The sequence below is a fragment of the Cyprinodon tularosa genome, unplaced genomic scaffold (genome assembly GCF_016077235.1).
Source record: "Cyprinodon tularosa strain WSP-4 unplaced genomic scaffold, ASM1607723v1 ctg1270, whole genome shotgun sequence".
Taxonomy (NCBI): Eukaryota; Metazoa; Chordata; class Actinopteri; order Cyprinodontiformes; family Cyprinodontidae; genus Cyprinodon; species Cyprinodon tularosa.
The window spans coordinates 159,405-186,720 of NW_024038082.1; the positions used below are offsets into that span (position 1 = coordinate 159,405).

Consider the following 27,316-nt stretch of genomic DNA (forward strand, 5'->3'; position numbering starts at 1 on the left):
TTCATGCATGTAAATATGCTGTAGATAGAGCTGCTGTATCAACAAATCAACAAAAAGGCAGGTACTGTATGTTACATCAAAATCTCCACAAATCTGAAAAAAAAGCAACATAAAAATACATTTTGACTCCAGTCTGAAAAAGTACAAAACATTTTGTGAGTAGGTTCATACGGGTCATTTCTGGATAGTTTCATACTATATATACAAAAAAAGAAACAACAACGCTGCTTCATATTAAGCAGGATTTGCACCAGTATCTCATTTTTAACTTTACTTTTAACACTTTTGGTTTTATTAAAGGAAATATCAGATTTTCTCAGGTGGCAAAACAAAATGTAGCTATGTGACTATAAGAGCTGAATGGCGGCGACTTCCATGTTGCTCAGCAAAACGCTTCACTAATGTATTCAGCTCCAATGCCTTTGTGCGTTTTGATTTGAGTTCAACCAAACTGATAGTCTCTTTTCTGTCATAGTTGACCGCATATCAGTCTCAGTCGCTCTCGCGTCATCTCGTGCTGCATTCACTGCAGTCCAACATTGGAAATTAGCAGTCATAATTCTCAAATTATCCATAATTTATAAGCCTGGCCACCCCTAACGCCAACTGGGGTGGCATAGGGTGGCAAGGCATTTGCCACCCTATGCCACCCCAGTAGATTCGCCTATGCCTTCAGCCCTGGGCTCCAACAACCAAACCAACTGACTGATGATTTTCTGCAAAAAATGAACATTTATCTGATTGAAACTGAACCGACTGCTCTAGAAAAAGGACATTTAGAAACGGGATGAGCTACATGGAGCTGATCCACCCGGAAAACCATTCCTTGTATTTCGTCGTTTAAATAATTTCATATAAATCAAAACCTTTCCCAGCTGCTCTTTCCCTTCCTGCCTTGGTTCCTTCTACCTGGAGCTGATGTGGCGGTGCAGCAGCCAGCTGTTCAGAGCTTATCTCTAACTGGACCTGCTGGACATTCTCAGCAGCTGTAGGTACCAGATCTGATCAGGGCCCCACCCCTTCTTGTGACGTCGTCATATGGCAACTCCAGTTGGACAAACTGTATTGCACCCATGCCTTAAGGAATCTCTTCTGGTGTCTTAACATATTATTTCCTATATTTGCTATTATTTTCCATTCAATTGGCGATCTAAAGTAGCCGACAGTAGAAAACAATCATTGTCAGCCTTGAAGGAAAGTTCTGCCTTCTAGACGCTGATTTATACTTCGAAACTTTGCTGCACCTCTCCCAAATTGTAGGTGACCGCAGACAGCAGGCCTCTGATTGGTCAAATCTACATCTGCTTGCTGACTTGTTTTGTTTGTCTGACCGCATTGCAGAAAAGGACTGGTGAAGATGGACCAGCTAGCAGAGCGAGGTGCTTTAGAACGCTGGGACCCTTTTTCCACCTGGATCCCTGCTGTTTTTGGCCCTCATGGCCCACCATTGTCGCACAAACTCTCCCCCACTTCCTCACCGCCTCAGCCGTATCTACTCCCACAGCTAGTTCCTGATTGGCCCTGGTGTTGTGGCGTGGAATAACATAGCACAGACCACGCTTCAATAGTGGGCATAAATCAAAAATGTCTGCGACACACTGCTGAGGGAGGATAATCAGGCCTTAGGACCAGTGTTGGCAACTTAGCGACTTTGTCGCTATATTTATCGACTTTTCAGACCCCTCCAGCAACTCTTTTTCAAAAAAGTGACTAGCGACAAAACTAGTGACTTTTCCGGTGTCTGCCGTGGGGCGCCTCACCCGTCCCAACCCCCTTCTCCCACTTCCGCAGGAGTCCCTCTCAGCTCTGCAGTCAGAGCCACAGCATGTTTACCCTCAGCGTCCACACTGCAAATGAACCACACGGATGCGGCGGGATTGACGGCGCAGGTTGATCACGCTGGAGTCAGCTCCCTCAGTGGCTGAACCTGCCATATCTTTCTGTGAGCAGGCAAGCACAGCCTGTGTGTGTGGAGGGAAATCTTATTAGTTTAAAAAAAAAATTACAATAATTACCATTATTTGCTCACATTGTCGTTGATTCTTTGTAGTCTTTTTTTGTTCCACTTAGATTTTTAATGTTAATGTAAAATTTTTTTGGGTTGAAACTGGACCAGCTACCATGATTTTAAGCTTAGTGGACCACAAGGGAAAAAAGTAAAAAAAATAAAATAAAAAGCCAGCCAGTAGCTACTTTCCTTACTGAGGAGTTGGCTACACTGCTAAAGACAGACTGAGCTCTGCTATTTAACAAGGAGACAAAAAGAGTCTCAACTTATTTTTATTCTTTTTATTAAGATCTGGGGGCAGAGGAAGACAAATGGAAGTTTACGGAGATTTTAGACAAAACAAATTTTCTACTTGTAGAAAATGAACGGTTGTTGACAAAGTTAAAAGTAGTGTAGCTAAATATGGCTAACTGACCGAGCTAAAAGAGGCTAACCTGTTAGCACAGCTAGCCACAGTGCTACTCAGCTCTTTATATCAAGGTCTAACAGTTACTTTGTTCACCAGAAACAGATTTATTTCAGTTTCGTTATCAATAAGGTAAAGCCTCATCAGTTATTAGACACGCCAACACTACAGATGCTACCAACTTAGGACATGGACGCTGCCTTGTTATTGTTGTCTGGGCAACCACAATGTTTTACATCATGTAGCAACGCTCAGCCAATCATGTAGCGTAACTTCACTGGCATGAAGCAGATCTGGTTCCTACAGCAGATCTCTGCTGGTTCTTCGTTCAACATGTCTGCCACACCAACATCCTCCACCTGAGCCGTGGATCTCTGCAGTTCCTCCCCTGCTTCTCTGACCAATGCTCTACTCCTGTCGGTCTGGGTGGACACCAGTGGTCCATCATCTCTCCACACTCAGAGGTGGAGCAGAGCTTCCTCTGTGATGATGACATCATGACCGCCCATAAAACACCGCATTCAGAAAGCTTATTCATGCATGCTTTTATTTTGACAGTCTTAAATAGGAGGTGTGACACAGGAAGCAACTTGAAGTGGATCAGAACACAGGTTCACCAGGCAGCTTGAATCATTCAGACGGATGTTTGATGACGGCGGTGTTGCAGATCTGGTAACAGGTCCGGTTCTCCTCGTCTCCCTCAGGGCGGTACGCCAGGAGACACAGGTCCAGCCACGGCCGACGTCCTGGAAATGGGTCCAACAGAACACCCGGACCATCAGACAGCCGCTGGAAGCAGGAGAGGCAGAGCAAAGCTGCTGCTGACCTACCTCTGCTGCCCTCTGCTGGACAGAGGGCGTCCATCGCCTGCTGGACGCTGCTCTGAGCCTCCTGATTGGTCCACACGTCTCCTGCTGCCACGCCGAAGAAAAGCTCCTAAAGGAGGAAGCAGCAAAGCTGAAGGACCCAGATGGCACCATGCACTGGTTTGACTGGTTTCAGCCTAACTGATGGTTCTCCATCAGCACTGGTTACAGTTCAGGTTTTAACCCCCAGTAGGTGGAGTAGCTCTTAGTGAAAACGGATCTTCATGCTGACAGCAGCAGTTTGAGATTAACTGTTTCTGTTTGATCAGAAACTGATTTAATAAAAAAAATTTCATGGAGAATCAAAGATAATTAGATTTTAGCTCATCAATTACTTTATAATTATATTTTCATTGATCATTGATTAAATCTCAGACACAGACTTCTGGGTTTTATCATCTATAGGCTGTGATTATCAGCAAAGGCTTGAATAGTTCACTCTGTGTCACATAGGTCTATACGGTATTTAATCAGACCGTTGAATGATTTCAGATGTAGGTGCAGCCCACTCATTCTGTCCCTGCTTCTACAGATGAAAGATGCAGAAACATAGATTTTACACTCAGATCAGACCCCCACCACCTAACAGCGGGGCTACTGAACCAGGATCCAATCAGAATGGGACTGTTTGTGTTCAGGGGTGACCCGACCGGGCCGCAGCAGGCCTGGTACCCCCCTGCCCTAATTCCTTCCTGAAGACAGATATCTGAGAAGTAGAAGGAACTCACCGCATGTTTCCACAGGAAGACATCCAGAGTGTCAGAGTCGTCCTGCAGCATCAGCTTCATCAGCAACATCGGCTGCAGCAGCTGCACACCGAGGGCTACAGGACATAGAACCAGACAGCATAGAGGCTGAAGACCGGATCTAGGAACTATTCAATTCAATTCAGTTTATTTCTCTAGCGCCAAATTAACAACACGTCATCTCAAGGCACTTTGCAGTTCAAACAGTCAAATTGATTCAGTTTTCTATCTAAGGAAAACCAGTTGATTGCATTGACTAATTGACTCAAATACAATCCCTCACACTAAGCATGCTTGTAGCGACAGTGGAGAGGAAAAACTCCCTTTTAACAGGAAGAAACCTCCAGCAGAACCACGCTCAGTGTGAGCGGCCATCTGATGGAGAAGGGGGCGGAGCTTAGGGACAGGTTCGGATTCAGACCAGCTCTACATCAGGTCCAGTTAGCAGGGTTAGCTTTTGTTTACATCCATGTGGTAAAGCATGTTACTATGGTTACCGCTATCCAGGACAGTGAACAGGTCTCACCTTCTGCTATGATCTTCTCATCCAGGCTCACCTTTCCTTCAACGCTTGGCTCGGCCAGCGCAGCTTTGGAGCACCGCTTACACCTGAAACACACACAGCTGGGTTCTGCTATCCGTACTCTGGCAGGCCTTTATCTGGACCTCAGTACTCTGGCAGGCCTTAATCTGGACCTCAGTACTCTGGCAGGCCTTTATCTGGACCTCAGTACTCTGGCAGGCCTTAATCTGGACCTCAGTACTCTGGCAGGCCTTTATCTGGACCTCAGTACTCTGGCAGGCCTTAATCTGGACCTCAGTACTCTGGCAGGCCTTTATCTGGACCTCAGTACTCTGGCAGGCCTTTATCTGGACCTCAGTACTCTGGCAGGCCTTTATCTGGACCTCAGTACTCTGGCAGGCCTTAATCTGGACCTCAGTACTCTGGCAGGCCTTAATCTGGACCTCAGTACTCTGGCAGGCCTTAATCTGGACCTCAGTACTCTGGCAGGCCTTTATCTGGACCTCAGTACTCTGGCAGGCCTTAATCTGGACCTCAGTACTCTGGCAGGCCTTTATCTGGACCTCAGTACTCTGGCAGGCCTTAATCTGGACCTCAGTACTCTGGCAGGCCTTTATCTGGACCTCAGTACTCTGGCAGGCCTTAATCTGGACCTCAGTACTCTGGCAGGCCTTTATCTGGACCTCAGTACTCTGGCAGGCCTTAATCTGGACCTCAGTACTCTGGCAGGCCTTTATCTGGACCTCAGTACTCTGGCAGGCCTTTATCTGGACCTCAGTACTCTGGCAGGCCTTTATCTGGACCTCAGTACTCTGGCAGGCCTTAATCTGGACCTCAGTACTCTGGCAGGCCTTAATCTGGACCTCAGTACTCTGGCAGGCCTTAATCTGGACCTCAGTACTCTGGCAGGCCTTTATCTGGACCTCAGTACTCTGGCAGGCCTTAATCTGGACCTCAGTACTCTGGCAGGCCTTTATCTGGACCTCAGTACTCTGGCAGGCCTTAATCTGGACCTCAGTACTCTGGCAGGCCTTAATCTGGACCTCAGTACTCTGGCAGGCCTTAATCTGAACCTCAGTACGCTGGCAGGCCTTAATCTGGACCTCAGTACGCTGGCAGGCCTTTATCTGGACCTCAGTACTCTGGCAGGCCTTTATCTGGACCTCAGTACTCTGGCAGGCCTTAATCTGGACCTCAGTACTCTGGCAGGCCTTTATCTGGACCTCTGTACTCTGGCAGGCCTTTATCTGGACCTCAGTACTCTGGCAGGCCTTTATCTGGACCTCAGTACTCTGGCAGGCCTTAATCTGGACCTCAGTACTCTCGCAGGCCTTAATCTGAACCTCAGTACGCTGGCAGGCCCTAATCTAGGCCTTTATCTGGACCTCAGTACTCTGGCAGGCCTTAATCTGGACCTCAGTACTCTGGCAGGCCTTAATCTGGACCTCAGTACTCTGGCAGGCCTTAATCTGGACCTCAGTACTCTGGCAGGCCTTTATCTGGACCTCAGTACTCTGGCAGGCCTTAATCTGGACCTCAGTACTCTGGCAGGCCTTAATCTGGACCTCAGTACTCTGGCAGGCCTTAATCTGGACCTCAGTACTCTGGCAGGCCTTAATCTGGACCTCAGTACGCTGGCAGGCCTTAATCTGGACCTCAGTACTCTGGCAGGCCTTTATCTGGACCTCAGTACTCTGGCAGGCCTTAATCTGGACCTCAGTACTCTGGCAGGCCTTAATCTGGACCTCAGTACTCTGGCAGGCCTTAATCTGGACCTCAGTACTCTGGCAGGCCTTTATCTGGACCTCAGTACTCTGGCAGGCCTTTATCTGGACCTCAGTACTCTGGCAGGCCTTTATCTGGACCTCAGTACTCTGGCAGGCCTTAATCTGGACCTCAGTACTCTGGCAGGCCTTTATCTGGACCTCAGTACTCTGGCAGGCCTTAATCAGGACCTCAGTACGCTGGCAGGCCTTAATCTGGACCTCAGTACTCTGGCAGGCCTTAATCTGGACCTCAGTACTCTGGCAGGCCTTAATCTGGACCTCAGTACTCTGGCAGGCCTTTATCTGGACCTCAGTACTCTGGCAGGCCTTAATCAGGACCTCAGTACGCTGGCATTTCTTAATCTGGACCTCAATACGCTGACAGGCCTTTATCTGGACCTCAGTACGCTGACAGGCCTTAATCTGGTCCTCAGTACGCTGGCATTTCTTAATCTGGACCTCAATACGCTGACAGGCCTTTATCTGGACCTCAGTACGCTGGCATTTCTTAATCTGGACCTCAATACGCTGACAGGCCTTTATCTGGACCTCAGTACGCTGGCATTTCTTAATCTGGACCTCAGTACGCTGGCAGGCCTTAATCTGGACCTCAGTACGCTGGCAGGCCTTAATCTGGACTAGGGCTTGGCGATAATTCAATAATGATATATATCGATCAATAGACGTGTGGCGCAATAGAAAACAAGAGTGTCGATAAAAGTTCGATAAAGAAACGCAGTTTTCCATCCTTCTCATTGTAGCCTATCATATAGGTTTATGCTAGTCACTACTTCCTCCCAACCAATCACAATCGCGGACCCAGGCACGCCGTCACAAAGCGCCGCCCTCTCAAACCAAAACACAGAGCACATGAAGATGTCGCAGCAAGGAGAGGCGGAGGAAATTGTTCCAAAGAAGGGTTTTTGTAGTTCGCCAGTTTGGCAGTATTTCAGTCATGGCAAGTCATACAAAAAACAAGCCACAGTCATCTGTAAAATGTGTAGGGAACCAGTGAAAACCAAGTCTGATAAAAAAAAAAAAAAAAATATATATATATATATATATATATATATATATATATATATATATATATATATATATATATTTATTTATTCAGTTCTGGGCAGTTTCCCACGTAGTTCTAACAATTGAGAGAAAAATGCTGAGGGGCCAGAAACTTCAAAGTAATAACTCAGGTTAAAGCAGGAAACTAAGCTGAACCATAACGAGGTGCCAGCAGCACCTCTAGAAGAATAGGGGTGAGAAAAAATACCCCATAGAAATGCTAGGCTTTTCAATAATAATCGATATCGATCAATATGCATTTTTCTTTTAATTGATAAGCTTTTTTTCTATATCGCCCAGCCCTAATCTGGACCTCAGTTTGCTGGCAGGCTTTAAAGGGGAACGCCGTTTTTTTTTACATTGGGCCCTTGATTTTACGTTATTCCATCATGTTCTACTCACCCATATGAGTTTAGTGTCATTTGGAGCCTTTCTGAAGATATTCCGTTAGGTTATATCCAAGTAACGTCTTCCTATGGGCAACGACTTGAAGGCACAAACTAAACTGTTCATCATTTATTCTTTATGGTACGCCAGCATTCATAACATGAAGGCGAATCACTGTACCCCAGACATCCAAGGTTATATATTTTTTATTTATACCTTTTAAAAAGGTATCATCCAAGTAGTGGACTGGATTCATAACAGGCAGCCCGGGCCACAGGCGGCTACGCTCTACCCCTTCTATTCATTCTAGCTAATCTGAATCGTTCAATTCCATTTGGAGAGTGAGATCATCTGTGGTAGTAGCACTAGACATCTTCCAGGCATGTGAGGAAAACTAGCAGCAGTTCAGCGGACAGGAAGAATGAATGGTAGCCGGCGGGGTTGTTTTAAAAAAAAACATAAAAAATATAACGGCGGATGTCTGGGGAGAGTGATTGGCCAACATGTTCTGAATGCTGGCGTACCATAAAGAATAAAGGATGAACAGTTTAGTTTGTGCCTTCAAGTCGTTGCCCATAGGAAGACGTTACTTGGATATAACCTAATGGAATATCTTCAGAACGGCTCCAAATGACACTAAACTCATATGGGTGAGTAGAACATGATGGAATAACATAAAATCAAGGGCCCAATGTAAAAAAACAGGCGTTCCCCTTTAATGGGGACCTCAGTACGCTGGCAGGCCTTAATATTGACCTCGGTCTAAATCAGGGTTAAATGTCCTCACTATGATACAGAAACGGCTCACAAACACACAGGACCGCACTACAGCAGCCTCTGCTGAGCATGGTGGTGGTCTGTGATCCTGAGGGAGACGATCCAGACAGGAATCAGCTCATTTTCTAACCGTCCTCTTTAATCAAAGATCCTAAAGCAGGGACATCATCAGTGACAAACGCCACCGGCTCCTCCCCCATTGAATTCATCTGGACTGTTTGTCTTCAGGCTCAGAGGCACCAACGTCCATCAGCCTCTGCTCCGCTCAATCTCCTTTCATCCAATCAGATCTAATGTTCAAATAATCAAAACCACTGACTTTTCCAACATAACTGAATACATCAATCATCCAGTATTGATGTATTGATGACTGGTTTCTGAGCTCCAGATCATTATGATCTATTTCCTCTAAATGATCCTCAATCCTCTCCTTTATTCTGCTCTGTGCTGACACTTAACACAGAAACCTGGAAACCTGAAGCAGAGGCTCTCAGAGCAGAGGCCCTCAGAGCAGGGGCCCTCAGAGCAGGGGCCATCAGAGCAGAGGCCCTCAGAGCAGGGGCCATCAGAGCAGAGGCCCTCAGAGCAGAGGCCCTCAGAGCAGGGGCCATCAGAGCAGAGGCCCTCAGAGCAGGGGCCCTCAGAGCAGGGGCCATCAGAGCAGAGGCCCTCAGAGCAGGGGCCATCAGAGCAGAGGCCCTCGGAGCAGGGGCCCTCAGAGCAGGGGCCATCAGAGCAGAGGCCCTCAGAGCAGGGGCCCTCTTTGGACGCCCTGACACAGAAAGCTGCACGCTACCGTAAACTGGAGCGGTCTGATCAAAGATGGCGGAACAGGCAGCATTACCCGTAGTACCTCCTCCTTCCTCTGAAGAGGAAAGGAGCCGACAGGTCCAGCGGCGCCAGCTGTCCGTCTGATGACCTCACGGGAACAATGTTCTTATAAGTTGCTGCCAGGTGGCACGTCTCCTCCAGAGAGCAACCTGAGAAGAAGAAAGGTTTACATTACTGGAGAAGCAGCAGACATACAGGCTCCATCTTTCAACCATTACCTTTCAGAAAGATGAGCTGGTCCTGCTGGCCCTCGTTCATCAGCTCAGTGGAAAGGTGAACACTGGGAGATCCTGAGGCGTCTCCTGGGAGGCTGAGCTCTCCAGACAGAGCCCACTCTGGCGGACTGTAGGCTTCAGAGCGCTTGGATGCCTCCGAGAAGATCAGCGCCAGCTCCTCATCATCAGGGATGTCCCGACTGTGAGCAGAGAACAGCGATGGAGGAACTTCTAAGCAGAGGTTTAAAACCTCGGGGTCCACAGCCCCCCTCCCCCCCATTTAAGCTGCAATACGGTTCATATAGATTGAGGCCGAACGTCCGCCATATTCACTATTTAGTATCAACACCACTTTAAATTGGTGTCAGAAAATCTAGTGGATGAAAAAGTAGTGGACTCAAAAATTCCCATAATGCACCTTGGAAAGCAGTGATCATCCAATTCTATTCAGTTTATCTTTATAGTTCCAATTCACATCATGTCATTTCAGGTCACTTTATAGATCCAATTCAACCAGATCATCCAGTCAGATTGATTCAAAGTTTTCTAAAGAAAACCAGCTGATTGCATCAACTCATTGACTCTTCAGCAATCCCTCATACTAAGCATGCTAATAGCGACAGTGGAGAGGAAAAAGTCCAGGCTCAGTGTGAGCGGCCATCTGCTGAGGCTGACTGAGGTTCAAGGAGACAGAAGCAGACATAGAAAAAGAAGCATAGATACAAAAGGCAACTGTCAACCAGCTCCACAGGCGGCCCCATCCAGGAAACACACAGCCAGGCAGACAAGCTCTGAGCCAGCTCCTATGTCAGAGGATGAAGAGAGCACATCCAGCCAGTCACGGTCAGAGAAATAGGACTACACTGAAAAACAGGCCGATCTCCAACATCTAGAAACAAAGGTGTTGATGGCAGCAGCTCAGCTGATATTTCTCTCCAGGATGGAGTCACAGCCAAACAGGAACAGACCAGATGAAGCTACTATGAGAAAAAGCAGAGAGAGCAGAACGTTAGAGATTGAAGTAACAGATTCTGCAGATTGGGAGAATAGAGATAGAATGAAGCAGAATGATGAAAAAAGGGTCCCTATGTCCTCCAGCAGTCTAAGCCTATAGCAGCATAACTATAGCGATAGCTTAGGATAACCTGAGCCACTCTAACTATAAGCTTTATCAAAAAGGGAAGTTTTAAGCCTTGCCTTAAAAGTAGGGTGTCTGGTCCCTAGACGAGCGGATATATCTATATCAGATACATCTAACTGCTCTGAGGTGAACGTGGCTAACTTAAAGAACAGACAGAGCGCTAACCCCGCTTTAACAGAGACAGGCCCCAGATCCAGCAGAGCCTCAGCCTCAGAGTTTGACCTACATGGATGAACATCTGCTGCAGAAGAGCTTGAGAGCCTGGAAGAGTCTGTGGGGCTGGTAGGAGCTGAGCTGGACTCTGACGTGGTGAACCTGGCTCTGATCATTCTGCTTCACCTGGGACAGCGGTTCCTGTTGGACCTGATGTGTGCAGGTTCGTTCTGAAAAACAGAGAGGAGAAACGGACTGAAGACCAGACATCCATGCTTCTTTAACAAAACGGTTGCCTGGAAACAGAAAACTTCTGATGTCGTCTCGTCCGGCCTGCAGGTTTAGATCATTGTTTTAATGGTGGATAAAGATTCCAGGTTTATTCCAAACATCCTGAAACTTAATGGGGAATATTTCCCTCCAAACGTCATGAGGAAGTGTCTGAGAGTCAGATACAGATAGTGGGGTCTAACATGATCATCAGCTTCTTTCTGCTCTGCAGGGGAGCTGGTTTTTGGTGGCCAGTGGTCCTAAAGAGCTTTTGAGGTTGACTGGGCTCCTCAGTAACCTCCAAGAAGAGGGTTTGGAGTCATGCTGCTACGTTGATCTCTCAGAGGAAGGTTCCTCCTCCTCTTCTTTGTCCACTTCTCCCATTTTAATGAATTAGCTCAGGTCTTCTGGAGCCAACTTCATGTTGGCAGACAGGCTCCAGTGCTATGCTACGTTCACACCAGATGCCATTTCAGCATCAAAGAAGCTTCTGCTGCTTCATCTCTGATCCACATTAAGGTCAGACGTCCAGTAAAGTGTGTCCAGATGCGTGATCAGTGGGTAGAAAGTAGTTTGAATCTATTTTGAAGTGAGAAAGTCCTCCTGAAATGGTCTGTGCAGTCAGTTCATCCAGATTACCATCCTGCCTTCAAAGATTATTTCTCTGTGGGAGCCGCTCAGACCCCCACATACCGGCGGGGAGCTGTCACTGGGAATCCCCAGCAGCAGCTGCCTCAGGCCCGCTCGCCTCTTGGGGGTTTTCTCCTACTGTTGGTGGCGGCTGGAAGTAGATGTTAGCGTTTTTCAGGTCTGTGCTACAAACTGCAGGCAGCAGGATAATAAAAGTGAGCATATTCTGCCGGCAGGTTTCTACATTTTAAGTTAATTTAGGCGTTAATAAACTGTTTCAGAGGAGTGATCATAGCGCCCCTGCATCAGCAGCGCTGTGTCTGTCTCCCTGCCAGCTCCCAGATCAGCTTCTCTCATTGGTTGATGTGGCGCATCAGCAGCTAAATTTTTCCAACTCTAGAAGCTGCTGCTTGTGAAGCGCGTCAGGCGCTGAACATCTGCGACGTGTGACGCGCTCAGTTAAAAAACAATCCACTGGACTTTGTTTCCAAGTTTAAAGATGTTTTACTTCACATCCAGGAAGCTTTTTCAAATCAAAAATGAATAAGGCGCTGCTTCTTCAGGCGCCTTGATAAGCTTCAACCATAAACTTTGCATGTAAAACAGCTGCTTCTGCTGCTCAAAGGGCATTTGGTGTGAATGTAGCATTAAACTGATGGTTCCACAATGAAGAAATGGTTTGATCCATTAGTGATCAGAGGTCAGAATTTATGACCATATCGATGGTTGTCTGAACAGCCAGAGAACCACGACCAGAACCGTTCTACCTATTCAAGATGGCTGCCGCTGGCATCCAGAGTAGAAATGTGCAGCTTTGTTCTCCATGTGGGATTTACATTTAGTGGTGTGTTTCTAAGATGTTTCAGCAGCAGATCTACAGCCTGGATCAATGTTTCTATGATCGTTCTAATGGCGGACATGGCCGCCAGGAACCAGCAGGTCTGTACGCCTCCTCAGCTGAGGACTGGAACACCATCAGCAAACGGAGCAGGAAACTGTCCGTGGTTGATCCTTCATCAGAGTCAAAAACGGTTCTGACGTAAATTTGGAGCAGACTCAGGAATGATCTTCATACCAGTTTGATGGTCCACTGCATCACCGTCTGAAACACAAAGATAAATACTGAGCTGTACAGATTCCACTCACAGGCAACATGTTTCTATTAATCAGATAATGGGCCTCTTTATCAGGTCATTCTGTATGAAATAGGAAGTAAATGTTCGCTAAAAAGGTTACTTTAAACCAGAAGTTTGTCTTTTAGGGCCACCGTCCTGCAGGTTTTAGAATTTTCCTCTTGTTTATTGGTGATTAACTGCAATCATCAGCTTTGTGGAAGCAGGAAAAACTTGGAGGGCTTGCTTTAGACCTTCCTCCATCACAGAAACTCCTTCCTACAAGCTGCAGAACAGACGAGGTCACTACTAGCTCTGACGTCGTTCATACCCAAATATTCTGGAGGAGTGGAGAAGACCTCCAGCAGTTCTGAGTCACTCGGCTCCTCCTCCTCCTCTGAAAACGCCTCCATGAGTCTGAAAGCACACGACCAAGAGGACAGCAGCATTTTAAATGAAAATGGAATTATGGAGCACCCGGTACCTTCCTCCCTCTGCATGAAGGCCAGTTATGGTGCATTTAGTTATTCTGGAGGTAAATCCAGCTGTTTAGAGCCTAATCTGCTACCTCCTCCCCCACTGGGTGCTTCTGCAATCCTCTTCCTTATCTGAAGTCTACCCTCCCTCAACACTTTAAATAAACCTGTTTTCATAGAACCTGATGGTTTCTACCAGCTGAACTGTTGGTGGCGGCGACGCAGCTCAGAGAGCTGTTTGGTTTCTGTGTTTACATCTTTAATTTAGCTTTTTCCTGAGAACAGATCAGTGAGAACAAACACCTGGTAATGTTGATGCATTAAACCGGACCAGAGTACGGTTTATTAAAGCGGATCTTACTCAGGTGTTACAGATGGCAGCGTTTACCACTGGGCTCACAGAGAATAGCAGTTAAAGGAGCATCTCCAGGGTCTCCCCCTGCAGCATCACTCCATCCTACAGATGCTGTCTGACCTGGCTGACTGCAGCTGTATCCAGGAGACCCAAAGATAATCTGAATGCACAGTGATCTCTGTTAGGAACCATCCACTCTGTCTGTGCTCCCATTTCATTTCCAATATTCTGCTAATTAGATGAACATCAGCCATAACACGTGATGGGCAGCTAATGTAAGAGTTTAACAAGCAAGCATGAATAATAGAAGACAATAACAGGCTGTTGTGGTGCTGGTAGGCCCCTTTCATCTATATACACCTGGGTTTGGCTAACGTACCTCTTGAGCTCCTGCACATCTGGACTGTCCTCCGGCAGAATCCTGATGCCTCTGCCGTACGACGTTCCCCCATGAAGATGAAAAGCGAGGGGATCCACCTCCACTGGCTGGCTGTTGGTGAGGCCCGGCAATTTGCTGGATCCAGGGATGGCTCGCAGGTTATAGATCCTCAGAAAAGCACCAGGCTGAGGAGACGAACGGATCTATTAAACCATGAAGACGTCTTCCAAAGGAATGTTAAAGCAAAGCAGATGTCATGATCAGGAAGAAGCCGACGGATCAAAGACCGACGTATCGCAGAGACGCAACATCTCACCTCTGACTGTAATGGTCATAGAGATAATCCAACATCTGGGCTATTTTGTTCAGAGTATAAATGTTTATCATCAGGCTCAGACATGGAGAAAAGGAGCAGATACATTCAGTCAGTAGAGGTTTATAGTCTGGAACAATGACCCAGTCTGACCTCTGACCTGACTTTATTCAAAGTAAGCTGAGTTTTAAAATGATCAACTTAATAATTTTTCATGACTCGACCAAAAAGTCCCTGATTGGTCAATCAGGGTTCCTTATATGTGAGCGGCAGGCATGTTTTTAAAGAGCTAATTCTACTCAAATCAAGTTAATTAGTCAATGACAGAGAAACTTAAAGAAGCTGTTGGATCAGTTGGTGGCAAATTAGATATTCAAATTCCACTTGATATAATTTCACCTTAAATGAACAATAAAAGAATCCAGAATTGTTGTCATAATAGAAAGAAGTGCAACTATATACCGCATCCACAAGGTGGGGGTATTGCATCAGAGTTGGGTCAAAGAATTGATGGAGAATAATCCTTCAGAATAAAATCCCTGCTGTTAAAAACTGAACTGAAAACAAACTCATTCCACATCATTTTGCTCATATTTTATTCTGATATTACTGAATTACTGCCTGAAAGCACAGAGGATAGAAACTGGAATCTCCTGAACCTCTTTAGATCCATTTAAAACAAAGACAGGGGAGATAAGACCCCCTGAGACTCTCTGAGACTCCTTAAGACTCCCAGAGACCCCCTGAGACCCAATGAGACTCCCTAAGACTCCCAGAGACCCCCTGAGACTCAATGAGACTCCCTAAGATTCCCTGAGACTCCCTAAGACTCCCTGAGACTCCCTTAGACCCCCTGAGACTCAATGAGACTCCCTGAGACTCCCTAAGACTCCCAGAGACCCCCTGAGACTCCCTAAGACTCCCTGAGACTCAATGAGAATCCCTTAGACTCCCAGAGACCCCCTGAGACTCCCAGAGACCCCCTGAGACTCAATGAGACTCCCTAAGACTCAATGAGACTCCCTGAGACTCCCAGATACTCGATGAGACTCCCAGAGACCCCCTGAGACTCCCTAAGACTCCCTGAGACTCAATGAGACTCCCTTAGTCTCCCAGAGACCCCCTGAGACTCAATGAGACTCCCTGAGACTCCCAGAGACCCCCTGACACTCAATGAGACTCCTACAGGAGAAAGATAATGAAATGAATGTTTGAGTTTTGGTCACACTAAAGGTTTTTTTCTAATAAAGGTGGAAAGAAACTAAGTGCACCCTTCCTCTTTCACTGGATATAGATGAAAATCTGGAGTATTTTATTATAATAAAATATTTTCCAGAAGAAAAAACTATCAGAAATGAAAAGAGAAGCGAATGCTTCCTGTGATCTGGTTCTCCTTGGATACTTCAGCACCGGTCTTAAAAATTTATTTTATGAAGAGAACAGGTGGAGAAACATTTAGCAACTAGAGGGAGCTAACCTTGTAGCTTCCATCCAGCCTATAGATTATAGATCTGTCTGATCTGGGATCTGACCATACAGCAGATTAACTCCAAAATACATCAACTGCAGATCCCAGATGACTGGAGAAGGAGGAGTCCTGGATGAGGTGCACAAGCAGGAGAGGAGAAGGAGGAATCTGACAACATTTCTTCCAAATATCCAAATGAGCTAAATGGGATGAACCACAGGCTAACAGCGACCTCTTCAGACCAGCAGGAATACAGGACCGAGTTTAACTGAGACACATCAGCGCTGGAATGCAGGATGTAACGAGCGGAAGATGGGAAGAAAAGGGGCTTCATGTTCAAAGACTTATTCTGACTCAAAAATGTCCAGATGCGAAAGCATGAATCCAGTTGTTTCCTCTGATGACCTCCAATGAAGATGCAGATGACTGTACAGAAACCATCTTTCCTGCTGGAACCACCGTATGATGAAATATCCAGTTCAGAAACACAGTTAGCTAAGCAGACACGTACGCTAAACCCTCGTCTTGAGTCTGTGATCGGAAGGTCGTTCTTAGTCAGAATTCATACTGTGACATGGAGCAGAGGGAAAACCATGCTCTGCAAAGGTTTCCATGTAAATATCTACTAAAGGTCACCTGAAGGGCTGCAAAACAGAACCCATTAAACTGCTGACTGGACTAGTTAGCACCTGAAGCATGGCATTAGTAGCATTATTCACTGGAACTAAGAAAACCGGAACTTTCCTTTTAATCGAAAGGAAATGACTTACTGGCAGAGAAAAGGAGGCAGCGTTTGGAGTGGTCACATTACTCCAAGTGCACTAAAGGCCGTGAGTCAAACACTGTTCCACAGTTCAGGGAGAGCAGCACCTAATGCACCTCACGCTTTGGGCCAGCCATTTTTAAAAGAAGAGTGGCGCCCATGGCGTTCTCTGGAATGACTTGTTTTGTATAAAAAGTCGACAGTGGGCTCCCAGCTGCGCTGGCCTGTCTCAGGGTGTTTGTGCTGCCTGGCTGCTCAGGAAAGCAGCTTCCTCTGAATCTCAAAGACCGCTCTGGGCAGAGCAGAGGCTCAATAAGCAGCCAAAAAGCTTGTGGCCTGACTCAGAAGAAACCGTTTTTTTCATAGTGCCATTTTATGGCACAGCAGGAAATGGGCTTTAAAAGCTGCAGCGACACAACGTGGCTTTGCAGCCCTGCTTGGTGCAGCAGTGTGGAGGTTCCAGCAGGAGAGATCAAGGTCTCCTGGGAGGAGCAGCAGGTCCATTGGTCAGTGCTTTGGTGGATGTTAAAGCATTGGTCCTCATTTCCTCTCAGTAAACTTTTCTTTATGGTAAATTCTTTTCTAAATGAGCTTCAGATTCCAGCTGATGATTCATCAAGACTGATTCAGGTTTTCCTTCATTTTATTTCATCAAGGAAAGTTAATACATTAAACCTGCACTAATCAGGCGTATTGAGGTTTTAGGATTTAGTTTGACCCAGCATTGCATCCTCTTTCCAATGTAAACATTTAATTTAGGAACAGTCTCTGCCACCGGAACATGGCTGCCGTAGGGCGGGACTTATCAGCCTCCACTGGACGTCAGCTGATGCGTTATAATAGACTAATGGAATGGAGGCGGCAGCGCTGCTCCTTCTCAGCTCATCCCACATGTTCTTCTCCATGTTTCCCGTCTGTCAAGCTGACTGGTTCAATCTGGAGCAGAGCGGCTCCTTCAACAGGGAGGTCAGCTGACGTTTATCCAAAAATAAATAAAACCATTTATCTAAATTTAAAAAAATAAATTTAACCAATGACAGCAGGAAGTAGTGTCCAAATAAGGACTTAACTGTTTTATTTTTCTATTTGAAGCCTAAAGGTGGAAGAATAAAGAGCAAGGATGGGATCTTGATGTGGTTGGGGTCCTACTGCAGGTGGCAGACCAGGACGCTGCATCATCAAACACCTTTCTGACATGTTGCTATAGAAACGCTTGTCAAACCCCAAATAAAGCAGGCTAAAGAATCAAACCTGATAAGTTCATTATTAAGTTATCTCAAACGAGGCAGTGACACGGTTATAAGCTGATGACATGAAGAAAAGCTTCACCAGATCAAGCAGGCCTCCGGGTTAGAGGAAGCAGTGTTTTCATTTGTTGGGGACCGATGCATCAGAGCAGACTATGAATCAGGACCACCTTGACTAAAGATGGAGATAAATAAACCAGGAGAAGAGTTTATCCTGCGATGCAGCACTCTAAGCTAACTACTGCAGCCTCCCCAGTTATCTGCTAATCACCATCGACCACATCAGTAGGCGCTGGTGGCCTCTAACCATCATGGTTTCTCATTGGCCGTTCACTGACTGATAACCTGTACCCAGAGTCTGACTGTTGTTAACATACTGACTGCAACACTTCCAGCTACGTGCCTGAGGCTGACCTGCCAGCAAGTAGACCGACAGGAAGCAGTGGACCCAATCAGCTGATAAACCCAGCAGCTGAGCTCATGGTTTAGCTGGAAAAGCACCTTTATTTTCAGCCACATTCCCCATTTCTGACTGAAGCTTCCTTATCACATTACAGTTTAGAGATGGTCCCCCTATCTGTTTCCTGCACAGAACACTCTGATCTCCCAGTGCCGATCCAATCTCAGCTCCATCAATAGAAATCATTCCCCACCAGCTCCAATGATATCTGATAAAGTCACATCTGATGAGACCAATGATTTCATTGGCTTTCTACTGGGCCGATTCTTCCAAACTAAACAGATAAAAGAGTCCAAACTTCTGGATTATAATTTGTTCCCCTTCATGGTATTGCCTTCTGGATAAAAAGCTTAAGTTAGGAAATGAGCTGAAAGCATCCGCAGCTTAACAGACCTCAGCTGGTATGAAGCATCATCAATCAAAGAACTGCTTTGAAAACGTCTTTTGCGGGGCGTGCTTTGGTGTCGCAGTGGTTAGCACATACGACCCATGTACGGAGGCCTTAGTCCTTGACGCAGCAAACCCATGTTTGAATAAGACCTATGGTTCTTGTGTTCATGCTGACAGATCACTGAACAGGTGAACCTGATAACAGCTGAAAGAATGTTTGACAGGGCCTGATCAACCTTCAGTCCCAAATATTTCTTATTTTACTCTAAGTTCAAAGACAAAGGCCGGACCGTCTGTACTGAGTAGACTTCTCCTGGTTTAAAGACGAAGGCCGGGCCGTCTGTACTGAGCAGACGTCTCCTGGTTTAAATACGAAGGCCGGACCGTCTGTACTGAACAGACGTCTCCTGGTTTAAATATGAAGGCCGGACCGTCTGTACTGAGCAGACGTCTACTGGTTTAAAGACGAAGGCCGGACCGTCTGTACTGAGCAGACGTCTCCTGGTTTAAAGACGAAGGCCGGGCCGTCTGTACTGAGCAGACGTCTCCTGGTTTAAAGACGAAGGCCGGGCCGTCTGTACTGAACAGACGTCTCCTGGTTTAAAGACGAAGGCCGGACCGTCTGTACTGAGCAGACGTCTCCTGGTTTAAAGACGAAGGCCGGGCCGTCTGTACTGAACAGACGTCTCCTGGTTTAAAGACGAAGGCCGGACCGTCTGTACTGAGCAGACTTCTCCTGGTTTAAATATGAAGGCCGGACCGTCTGTACTGAACAGACGTCTCCTGGTTTGAAGACGAAGGCCGGGCCGTCTGTACTGAACAGACGTCTCCTGGTTTAAAGACGAAGGCCGGACCGTCTGTACTGAACAGACGTCTCCTGGTTTAAATATGAAGGCCGGACCGTCTGTACTGAACAGACGTCTCCTGGTTTAAAGACGAAGGCCGGACCGTCTGTACTGAACAGACGTCTCCTGGTTTAAATATGAAGGCCGGACCGTCTGTACTGAACAGACGTCTCCTGGTTTGAAGACGAAGGCCGGACCGTCTGTACTGAACAGACGTCTCCTGGTTTAAATATGAAGGCCGGACCGTCTGTACTGAACAGACGTCTCCTGGTTTAAATATGAAGGCCGGACCGTCTGTACTGAGCAGACTTCTACTGGTTTAAATATGAAGGCCGGACCGTCTGTACTGAGCAGACTTCTACTGGTTTAAAGACGAAGGCCAGACCGTCTGTACTGAGCAGACGTCTCCTGGTTTAAAGTCGAAGGCCGGACCGTCTGTACTGAGCAGACGTCTCCTGGTTTAAATATGAAGGCCGGACAGTCTGTACTGAGCAGACTTCTCCTGGTTTAAATATGAAGGCCGGACCGTCTGTACTGAGCAGACGTCTCCTGGTTTAAATATGAAGGCCGGACCGTCTGTACTGAGCAGACTTCTCCTGGTTTAAATATGAAGGCCGGACCGTCTGTACTGAGCAGACTTCTACTGGTTTAAAGACGAAGGCCGGGCCGTCTGTACTGAACAGACATCTCCTGGTTTAAATATGAAGGCCGGACCGTCTGTACTGAGCAGACGTCTCCTGGTTTAAAGTCGAAGGCCGGACCGTCTGTACTGAACAGACGTCTCCTGGTTTAAATATGAAGGCCGGACCGTCTGTACTGAACAGACGTCTCCTGGTTTAAATATGAAGGCCGGACCGTCTGTACTGAGCAGACTTCTACTGGTTTAAATATGAAGGCCGGACCGTCTGTACTGAGCAGACTTCTACTGGTTTAAATATGAAGGCCAGACCGTCTGTACTGAGCAGACTTCTACTGGTTTAAATATGAAGGCCAGACCGTCTGTACTGAGCAGACTTCTACTGGTTTAAATATGAAGGCCGGACAGTCTGTACTGAGCAGACTTCTACTGGTTTAAATATGAAGGCCAGACCGTCTGTACTGAGCAGACTTCTACTGGTTTAAATATGAAGGCCGGACAGTCTGTACTGAGCAGACTTCTACTGGTTTAAAGACGAAGGCCAGACCGTCTGTACTGAGCAGACGTCTCCTGGTTTAAAGTCGAAGGCCGGACTGTCTGTACTGAGCAGACGTCTCCTGGTTTAAATATGAAGGCCGGACAGTCTGTACTGAGCAGACTTCTACTGGTTTAAAGACGAAGGCCAGACCGTCTGTACTGAGCAGACGTCTCCTGGTTTAAAGTCGAAGGCCGGACCGTCTGTACTGAGCAGACGTCTCCTGGTTTAAAGTCGAAGGCCGGACTGTCTGTACTGAGAAGACGTCTCCTGGTTTAAAGCCGAAGGCCGGACCGTCTGTACTGAGCAGACGTCTCCTGGTTTAAAGCCGAAGGCCGGACCGTCTCTACTGAACAGACGTCTCTCTTAGTCTGGCCTTTGCCTCCTGGTCTTCCAGATAGCTGCTAGATGCTCCTGTTTCAGGGAAAGACACCTGAAGTCCTCCTGGAATCCTTCATTACATCAGAAAACAACCAAGTTCAAACACTGATTTATTACCGGACGGTTTAACCGTAAAGTTGATTGTTGATTACAGAGTATAAATCTACTTTTATAACATGAAAAGGTAACAGGTTTGGAAAGTCATTAACGTTTGTTGAAATAGTTGATTATCTATTTATCCAGAATAAATAAGATGAAGTGAGGAATGTATTTTATGATAAAAGGGAGTCTTGGTGCAGGTGAATGCAGCACAGTGATTGGTCAGCCATGTAACTCTGAGCTGGTGCTGGTGAGCAGGAACTTCAGTCATACCGTTTAAGATGTATTAAAAATGAAAAAGGATTCACAGCCTTCACCATGAAGCTCCTTACTGAGCTGAGTTCCAACCGCTTTATCCTGAAGGTGTTTCTCCAGCTTGGATGGATCCACCTGTGGTAAATTGGCTGATGGAACTGATGAGGAAAGACTCATTATGGTCTGTAGAAGGCTGACGGTGGATGACAGAGCAAAAACAGCAAGCATTAGGTCAGAGGAAACACCGCAGAGGCAGGAAGGTCTGGAGGGAAAACCGGAGAAGGTCCCAGTGAGCTCATTAGCCTCCACTGACAAGAGTATCGGCCTACATCAGCGGTTAATCTCTTTGGCGGGATCATCAGGAAGGAAACCAGTCATCACTCATCACCAGGCCGACACTATCCTCTCAGAGAGGCATGGTGGAGGCAGCATCATGCTATGGGGGGTTTATAGAAGATGGGGGAAGACGAATGCAGCAATGAGCAGAAACATCCTGGATGGAGCCTGTTCTGGACCTCAGATCAGACCTCCAGGACACAAACATCTGGATCAGAACCACTCTGGACATCCTGAGGGGGCGGAGCCAGAGTCCTGCAGCTGATCTGAAGATGCTGTCTTTCATCCTGCTGTATGGAGCAGAGATGTCCTGCATAGCAGAGTGAAAACATCTGTCTATAGATGATGGAGAAGCTTCAGAGAAAAGGGAGCCTGGAGCTGCTGTGAGAGGTCGACCATCACAGTATCAGGAGACCGCTTGTGAATACTAACCCAACCGTTCCTACAAGAGATGCATTCGCTTTAGTCAAGCAACAACTCCAAAGGTCTTACCTGCAGCTGTCTTGACGTCTCCACGTGGTTATCGTACACTAGGACATTTGCGATGACGCCCTCTTTCTTCTTGGAGAATGAATGCGGACCTTCTGTGACGTTTGGCTCAACTATCACCTTTAGGAGAGTCTGAGGACATCTGGTTCCATCCCACACCTAGGAGATGGAGGAAGCAGAGGAAGATGATGCTGCAGACCAGCGTTTACCTCCATGGTAAGAGGAGCAGAAGTAAAACAGTTCCTCACAGGTTTAAAGTCTTCAACACAACCAATAATGACACAGTGTTGGACCAGTCCAGCCCATCCAGGTGGTCTACACGCACCCAGACTATTTGAAGGCTGCTGACAGTTCTGAAGTAGCACAAGATGCTCTTACTCTCTGCTGCCATCTACGGTCAGGTGGAGGCCAGCACTGCGAGCTTCTAATGGCGGGGTTTGATGGCACTGAAGCTGAGGTCTACAACTACGATCTGCAGCCCAGTCTAGTTGCACTAGTAGTGCATACATCACTACTGTAGTGACCGTTTCCTGTGAGCTGTGGGCCCAGCAGGTAGGCTGCAGGGGTCCAGCCAGGGGCCTAGGATGTCCGTCAGATGCTTCAGCACAGCAGACGTCAGCGCAACAGGTCTGTAGTTGTTAAGTCCTGTGGGTTTGTGGCTCTTGGGGATCAGGATGAGGATGGTGTCTCTTAAAGATGTGGATGAGCATCGGGTCCTGGAGCTGTCTTCCTATTTAGATGCTGAAAGATCCCACCAACATCTCTCTTTATTCTGCTGTGGGTTATTGGTGCAGGATGCAGGCGGATTTTTGACACCTAAGCCTGAAAGACCTTCAGATCTTAAAGGGGAACACCCCCCTTAATTTTACGTTATTACATCATGTTCTACTCACCCATATGAGTTTAGTGTCATTTGGAGCCGTTCTGAAGATATTCCGTTAGGAGTTGAAGGCACAAACTAAACTGTTCATAATTTATTCTTTATGGTACGCCAGCATTCATAACATGTAGGCCAATCACTGTCCCCCACACATCCACGGTTTTATTTTTTATATTTATATTTTTTAAAACAAAGCGGCGTGTGTATGACATCAGGCGGCTACGCTCTACCCCTTCTATTTATTCTAGCTAATCTGAATTGTTCAATTCCATTTGGAGAGCAAGATCATCTGTGGTAGCAGCACTAGACATCTTCCAGGCATGTGAGGAAAACTAGCAGCAGTTCAGCGGACAGGATGAATGAATGGTTGCCAGCGTGCACGGATGATGTCATACACACTTTGGTTTGTTTTTAAAACATAAATATAAAAAAATATAACCGTGGATGTCTGGGGGACAGTGATTGGCCTACATGTTATGAATGCTGGCATACCATAAAGAATAAATTATGAACAGTTTAGTTTGTGCCTTCAAGTCGTTGCCCATAGGAAGACGTTACTTGGATATAAACTAATGGAATATCTTCAGAACGGCTCCAAATGACACAAAACTCATATGGGTGAGTAGAACATGATGGAATAACGTAGAATCAAGGACCCAGTTAAAAAAAAACGGCGTTCCCCTTTAACCATGCAATATCAAATGTATCATATTTGATACATACGGTTTCTGAAATGTTTTGCATCTGACACCTTTTGCATAATTTAATGGTAAAAACTTTGCTCAAAATCCTATTGTACACAATCAGATATACCTGATAACAGAGGGCAGAAGACTACACAAAAAATAATCTTGACTTATCGCATAGTAATAAATTATTAGTATCAAAAATTTATTTCTGTTTTTTCTTTTTACATATTTTGTTAAAAGGCCAAATAAGGACTTCAAACAAAAAAAAAAAGTTGTTTTCTGTTTTGTTTTATTCTTGGATCGGGCTTTAAAGGGTTAAGGCTAGCTCCCATTCTGTGCAGAAAATCCAATCTCTGCGGTCTGCGACACCTCGTTAAAGATACCACTCTAATTGAAATGTTTGCAGCAGTGCTAAACCCAGCAGACCAGCCACAACCGGTTTGTTGATCTGTTTTAGATCAGGTGGAGTAAAGGAAAAGAGAACATAATCCTACAGGAAGTCCATCATCAGACCTGTAAACCAGCTATGATGTCATACTTGTTGAGTTTGAATAGCACCCTGTGTTTTTACTGAAAGCTTAGGATTTCATAACAAACTAAAAATAATCAGAGAGGCTGAACCATCTTCTTTTAAAGATAAAGACGCTGCGTACTTCCTGAGCAGGAATGGTGTGGAAGCCAAGGCAGGAATATTTCTATAACCATGACAACCTGCCCTGTTTACGAAGAGGCAGAATGATGATACTTCAGTCCCTTCAGCGCCGTCACTGCTGCAGCAGTCAACTTGTTACTCCTCTCTGCACGATTTAGATGAGATGTGAAGCTGAAGGACCATCTCACTGATGAGCACCTTTGTGTTACAGATAGCCAAAGCAGTGACCTTCTGAGCACTTTATTCACCATTTAATTTAACAATGAGAGCACCTACCCTCAGCAGAGTGCAGGAGGACTCAATGGGGGCTTTGGCCAGCAGCTGGCAGGTCAGGTCAAAGTAGGTGTTGGGCTGAACGGCTGCCAGAGTGACAGCGGTAGAGCTGGGTGGGAGTGGGCTGTGGCTCGCAGCCCAGGATCTCAGCTCCTCCACGGCGCGCCGGTCGTCCTTGCCGAAGTGGAAGGTTTTACTGCGGGTCCGCGGTTCAACGGCGGCGCCCACTGTGCCACTAAATGTCAGCACAGAGAAACCAGAGGTATTGACCAGAGTGGGGGAGTTGTTGTATAGACCCACCTGTTTAGAAAAACATAAAATTAGTTTCATTTGGTGTTTATAACAAAAGTATAAGACAAGTTCAACCTAACCTCTAACTGGATCCAGACCAGTTAGCAGCCACTTTATTCCCCTGTTTTCCAATCATGTCCTTCATGTCTGACTCTTTCTACACGCCGTCCCAAACCTTTTGAATGTGAACACTTTGTGTGACTCTTTCCTGATGAGGCTGTTACTTTGCTGCTCAGACCATTAATTCCCCTCTTTGGAACAATAAAGACATCTTCTGTCCTATTTTATACTAAAAGGAACAACAGTGCTGGTTTGAAAGGGATTGATTTTCTGAAAAAGAAGTTTTTCATGGACCTTGACTCGATGCATGCGGACAATGTCTCCAATCTCAAAAATCTTGGGGTGGTCCTCCAGATTCCCACAGAAGATAGTGCACCCGACCTTCTGGTTGGACTGGTCAGTTATCTTCAGGGTGGAGCAGTAATCTGTAGGTAAAAGAACTCTGATCAGATTAAGTAAACCTTGGAATCCTGGAGGAAAGAGAAAAGCTCCAGTTTGTCTCCTTTATCTGACACCATTCATAAGCAGAGCAGTCAGGTACCTGAAAACATCAGGGACTGAGATTTCTGCTGTGTTCAGAATGGTGCGAAAGTTTCAGATCATTAAACTATGATATTAGACAGCGAGAACCTGAGTTAATAGATGTCAACATTTAAACTGCCTGGTTTATGTTTTGTTAGGCTGGTAAACAAGCTTCATATCGGCCCCCATTACCAGTTCTGTGAGTGGAGCAAACGTCCTGCTTGGTTAACACCCGGTTAATGACGACCACCGATTAAAGATGAACACCCCGTTAATGATGATCACCCGGTTAACAAGGAACACCCGGTTAACGAGGACAACTCCGTTAATGATGAACACCTGGTTATTGAGGAACACCCGGTTAACGAGGACTATCCAGTTAATGAGGAACAGCCGGTTAACGAGAAACACCCGATTCACGAGGACTACCCGGTTAACGGCGAGCACCCGGTTAACAGCGAGCACCCGGTTAACGGCAAACACCCGGTTAACGGCAAGCACCCGGTTAACGGCTTGTAAACAAGCTTTATATCGGCCCCCATTACCAGTTCTGTGAGTGGAGCAAACGTCCTGCTTGGTTAACAAGGAACACCCGGTTAATGACGACCACCGATTAAAGATGAACACCCCGTTAACAATGAACACCCGGTTAACGAGGACTACCCCGTTAATGATAAACACCTGGTCACAAGGTGTCAACACAAGGATCTATTTTGGGAATCATTGCAATGAGTCAGACTTTGCAATGAGTCAAAGCTTTTCTGATGGAGAGAAATTCCTGCACCAAGGAACCAGGGGGCCATTTCCTCTCTCAGCTGTTCTGAGGTCAGCTATCAGACCTTGAACTCACCTGTACCCCGGGTCTTGAACGGCTGCTTGAAGAACGTCACCACTCCATAGACGTTCACCACAGATTTATCCTTCAGCTGATCCAGATGCACATAGCTGTACTTTGGACCCTTGGCTGCCCTGGAACCCTGAAAAGAGAAGCAGTGCTGAAGAGCACTAGCAGCCGGGCTAACTGTTTGTGCTAATTAACATTTAGAGTCTGAGTCAGTCTAACCAATAGCTGCCCTGCACCCAGTGTCAGTATGCTGCTGTTACAGATGCAAGCAGTGGGCTGTGGTTCTACTGGAACGGGAACTGCAGAATAAACCATTCTAGGTCTATGAGCTCCGACTCACCTCTGCAGGAATCAAGGAGCTCCTCTTCCTGGCCAGTGGTGATTTGGGCTCAGCAGGCTTCTGCTTGGAGACCTGCAGAAAACATCAGTTGGACTTTATCCCAGGAGAAATAGAACCGGTCAGACCAGAGGGCTTTCTCTATAATCTCTAAGAATAATTCTTCAGCTTTCAGGTCTTAATCCCTGAGGAAAACTCATTTATTTAGAGATAAAACTCAGTGAATCTGACCAATATGCTGCAGTTCATTCTCCGCCCACTAGGGGGTCACAACCCATCTCAGTGATCAAAATAGCTTAGGAGGATTGAACTGAGCTGCTTCTGCAGAGTTATAATCAGTCCAGTTTATTCTTACTGCACTGCAGATTATTTTACTGGTGTTTGGTTCATGGAGTCAACAGCATTCAAATTAAACATATTAATCCATAAATGACTTCTGCTGCC

At 46.4% G+C, this 27,316-nt stretch overlaps 1 protein-coding gene across 2 annotated transcripts in view; it reads right to left on the reverse strand.

Annotated features, from left to right (window-relative positions):
• Positions 1-2,938: 2,938 nt before the first annotated feature.
• The window catches only part of pot1 (protection of telomeres 1 homolog), a 30,344-nt gene continuing 5,966 nt past the window's right edge, over positions 2,939-27,316 (reverse strand). Inside the window, exons 4-18 of one of the 2 annotated variants that reach the window (XM_038276782.1) lie at positions 26,876-26,947; positions 26,542-26,668; positions 25,464-25,594; positions 24,822-25,118; positions 22,328-22,483; positions 14,107-14,291; positions 13,228-13,313; positions 12,860-12,886; positions 10,958-11,114; positions 9,594-9,790; positions 9,398-9,524; positions 4,553-4,635; positions 4,009-4,103; positions 3,245-3,350; positions 2,939-3,160 (exon numbers count right to left, since the gene is read on the reverse strand). In XM_038276782.1, the coding sequence (XP_038132710.1) occupies positions 3,045-3,160; positions 3,245-3,350; positions 4,009-4,103; positions 4,553-4,635; positions 9,398-9,524; positions 9,594-9,790; positions 10,958-11,114; positions 12,860-12,886; positions 13,228-13,313; positions 14,107-14,291; positions 22,328-22,483; positions 24,822-25,118; positions 25,464-25,594; positions 26,542-26,668; positions 26,876-26,947 (1,962 nt within the window). In that variant the 3' untranslated portion in view covers positions 2,939-3,044. Of the gene's footprint in view, positions 3,161-3,244; positions 3,351-4,008; positions 4,104-4,552; positions 4,636-9,388; positions 9,525-9,593; positions 9,791-10,957; positions 11,115-12,859; positions 12,887-13,227; positions 13,314-14,106; positions 14,292-22,327; positions 22,484-24,821; positions 25,119-25,463; positions 25,595-26,541; positions 26,669-26,875; positions 26,948-27,316 lie in introns of both variants that reach the window. The other variant, XM_038276781.1, reaches the window with a different exon arrangement.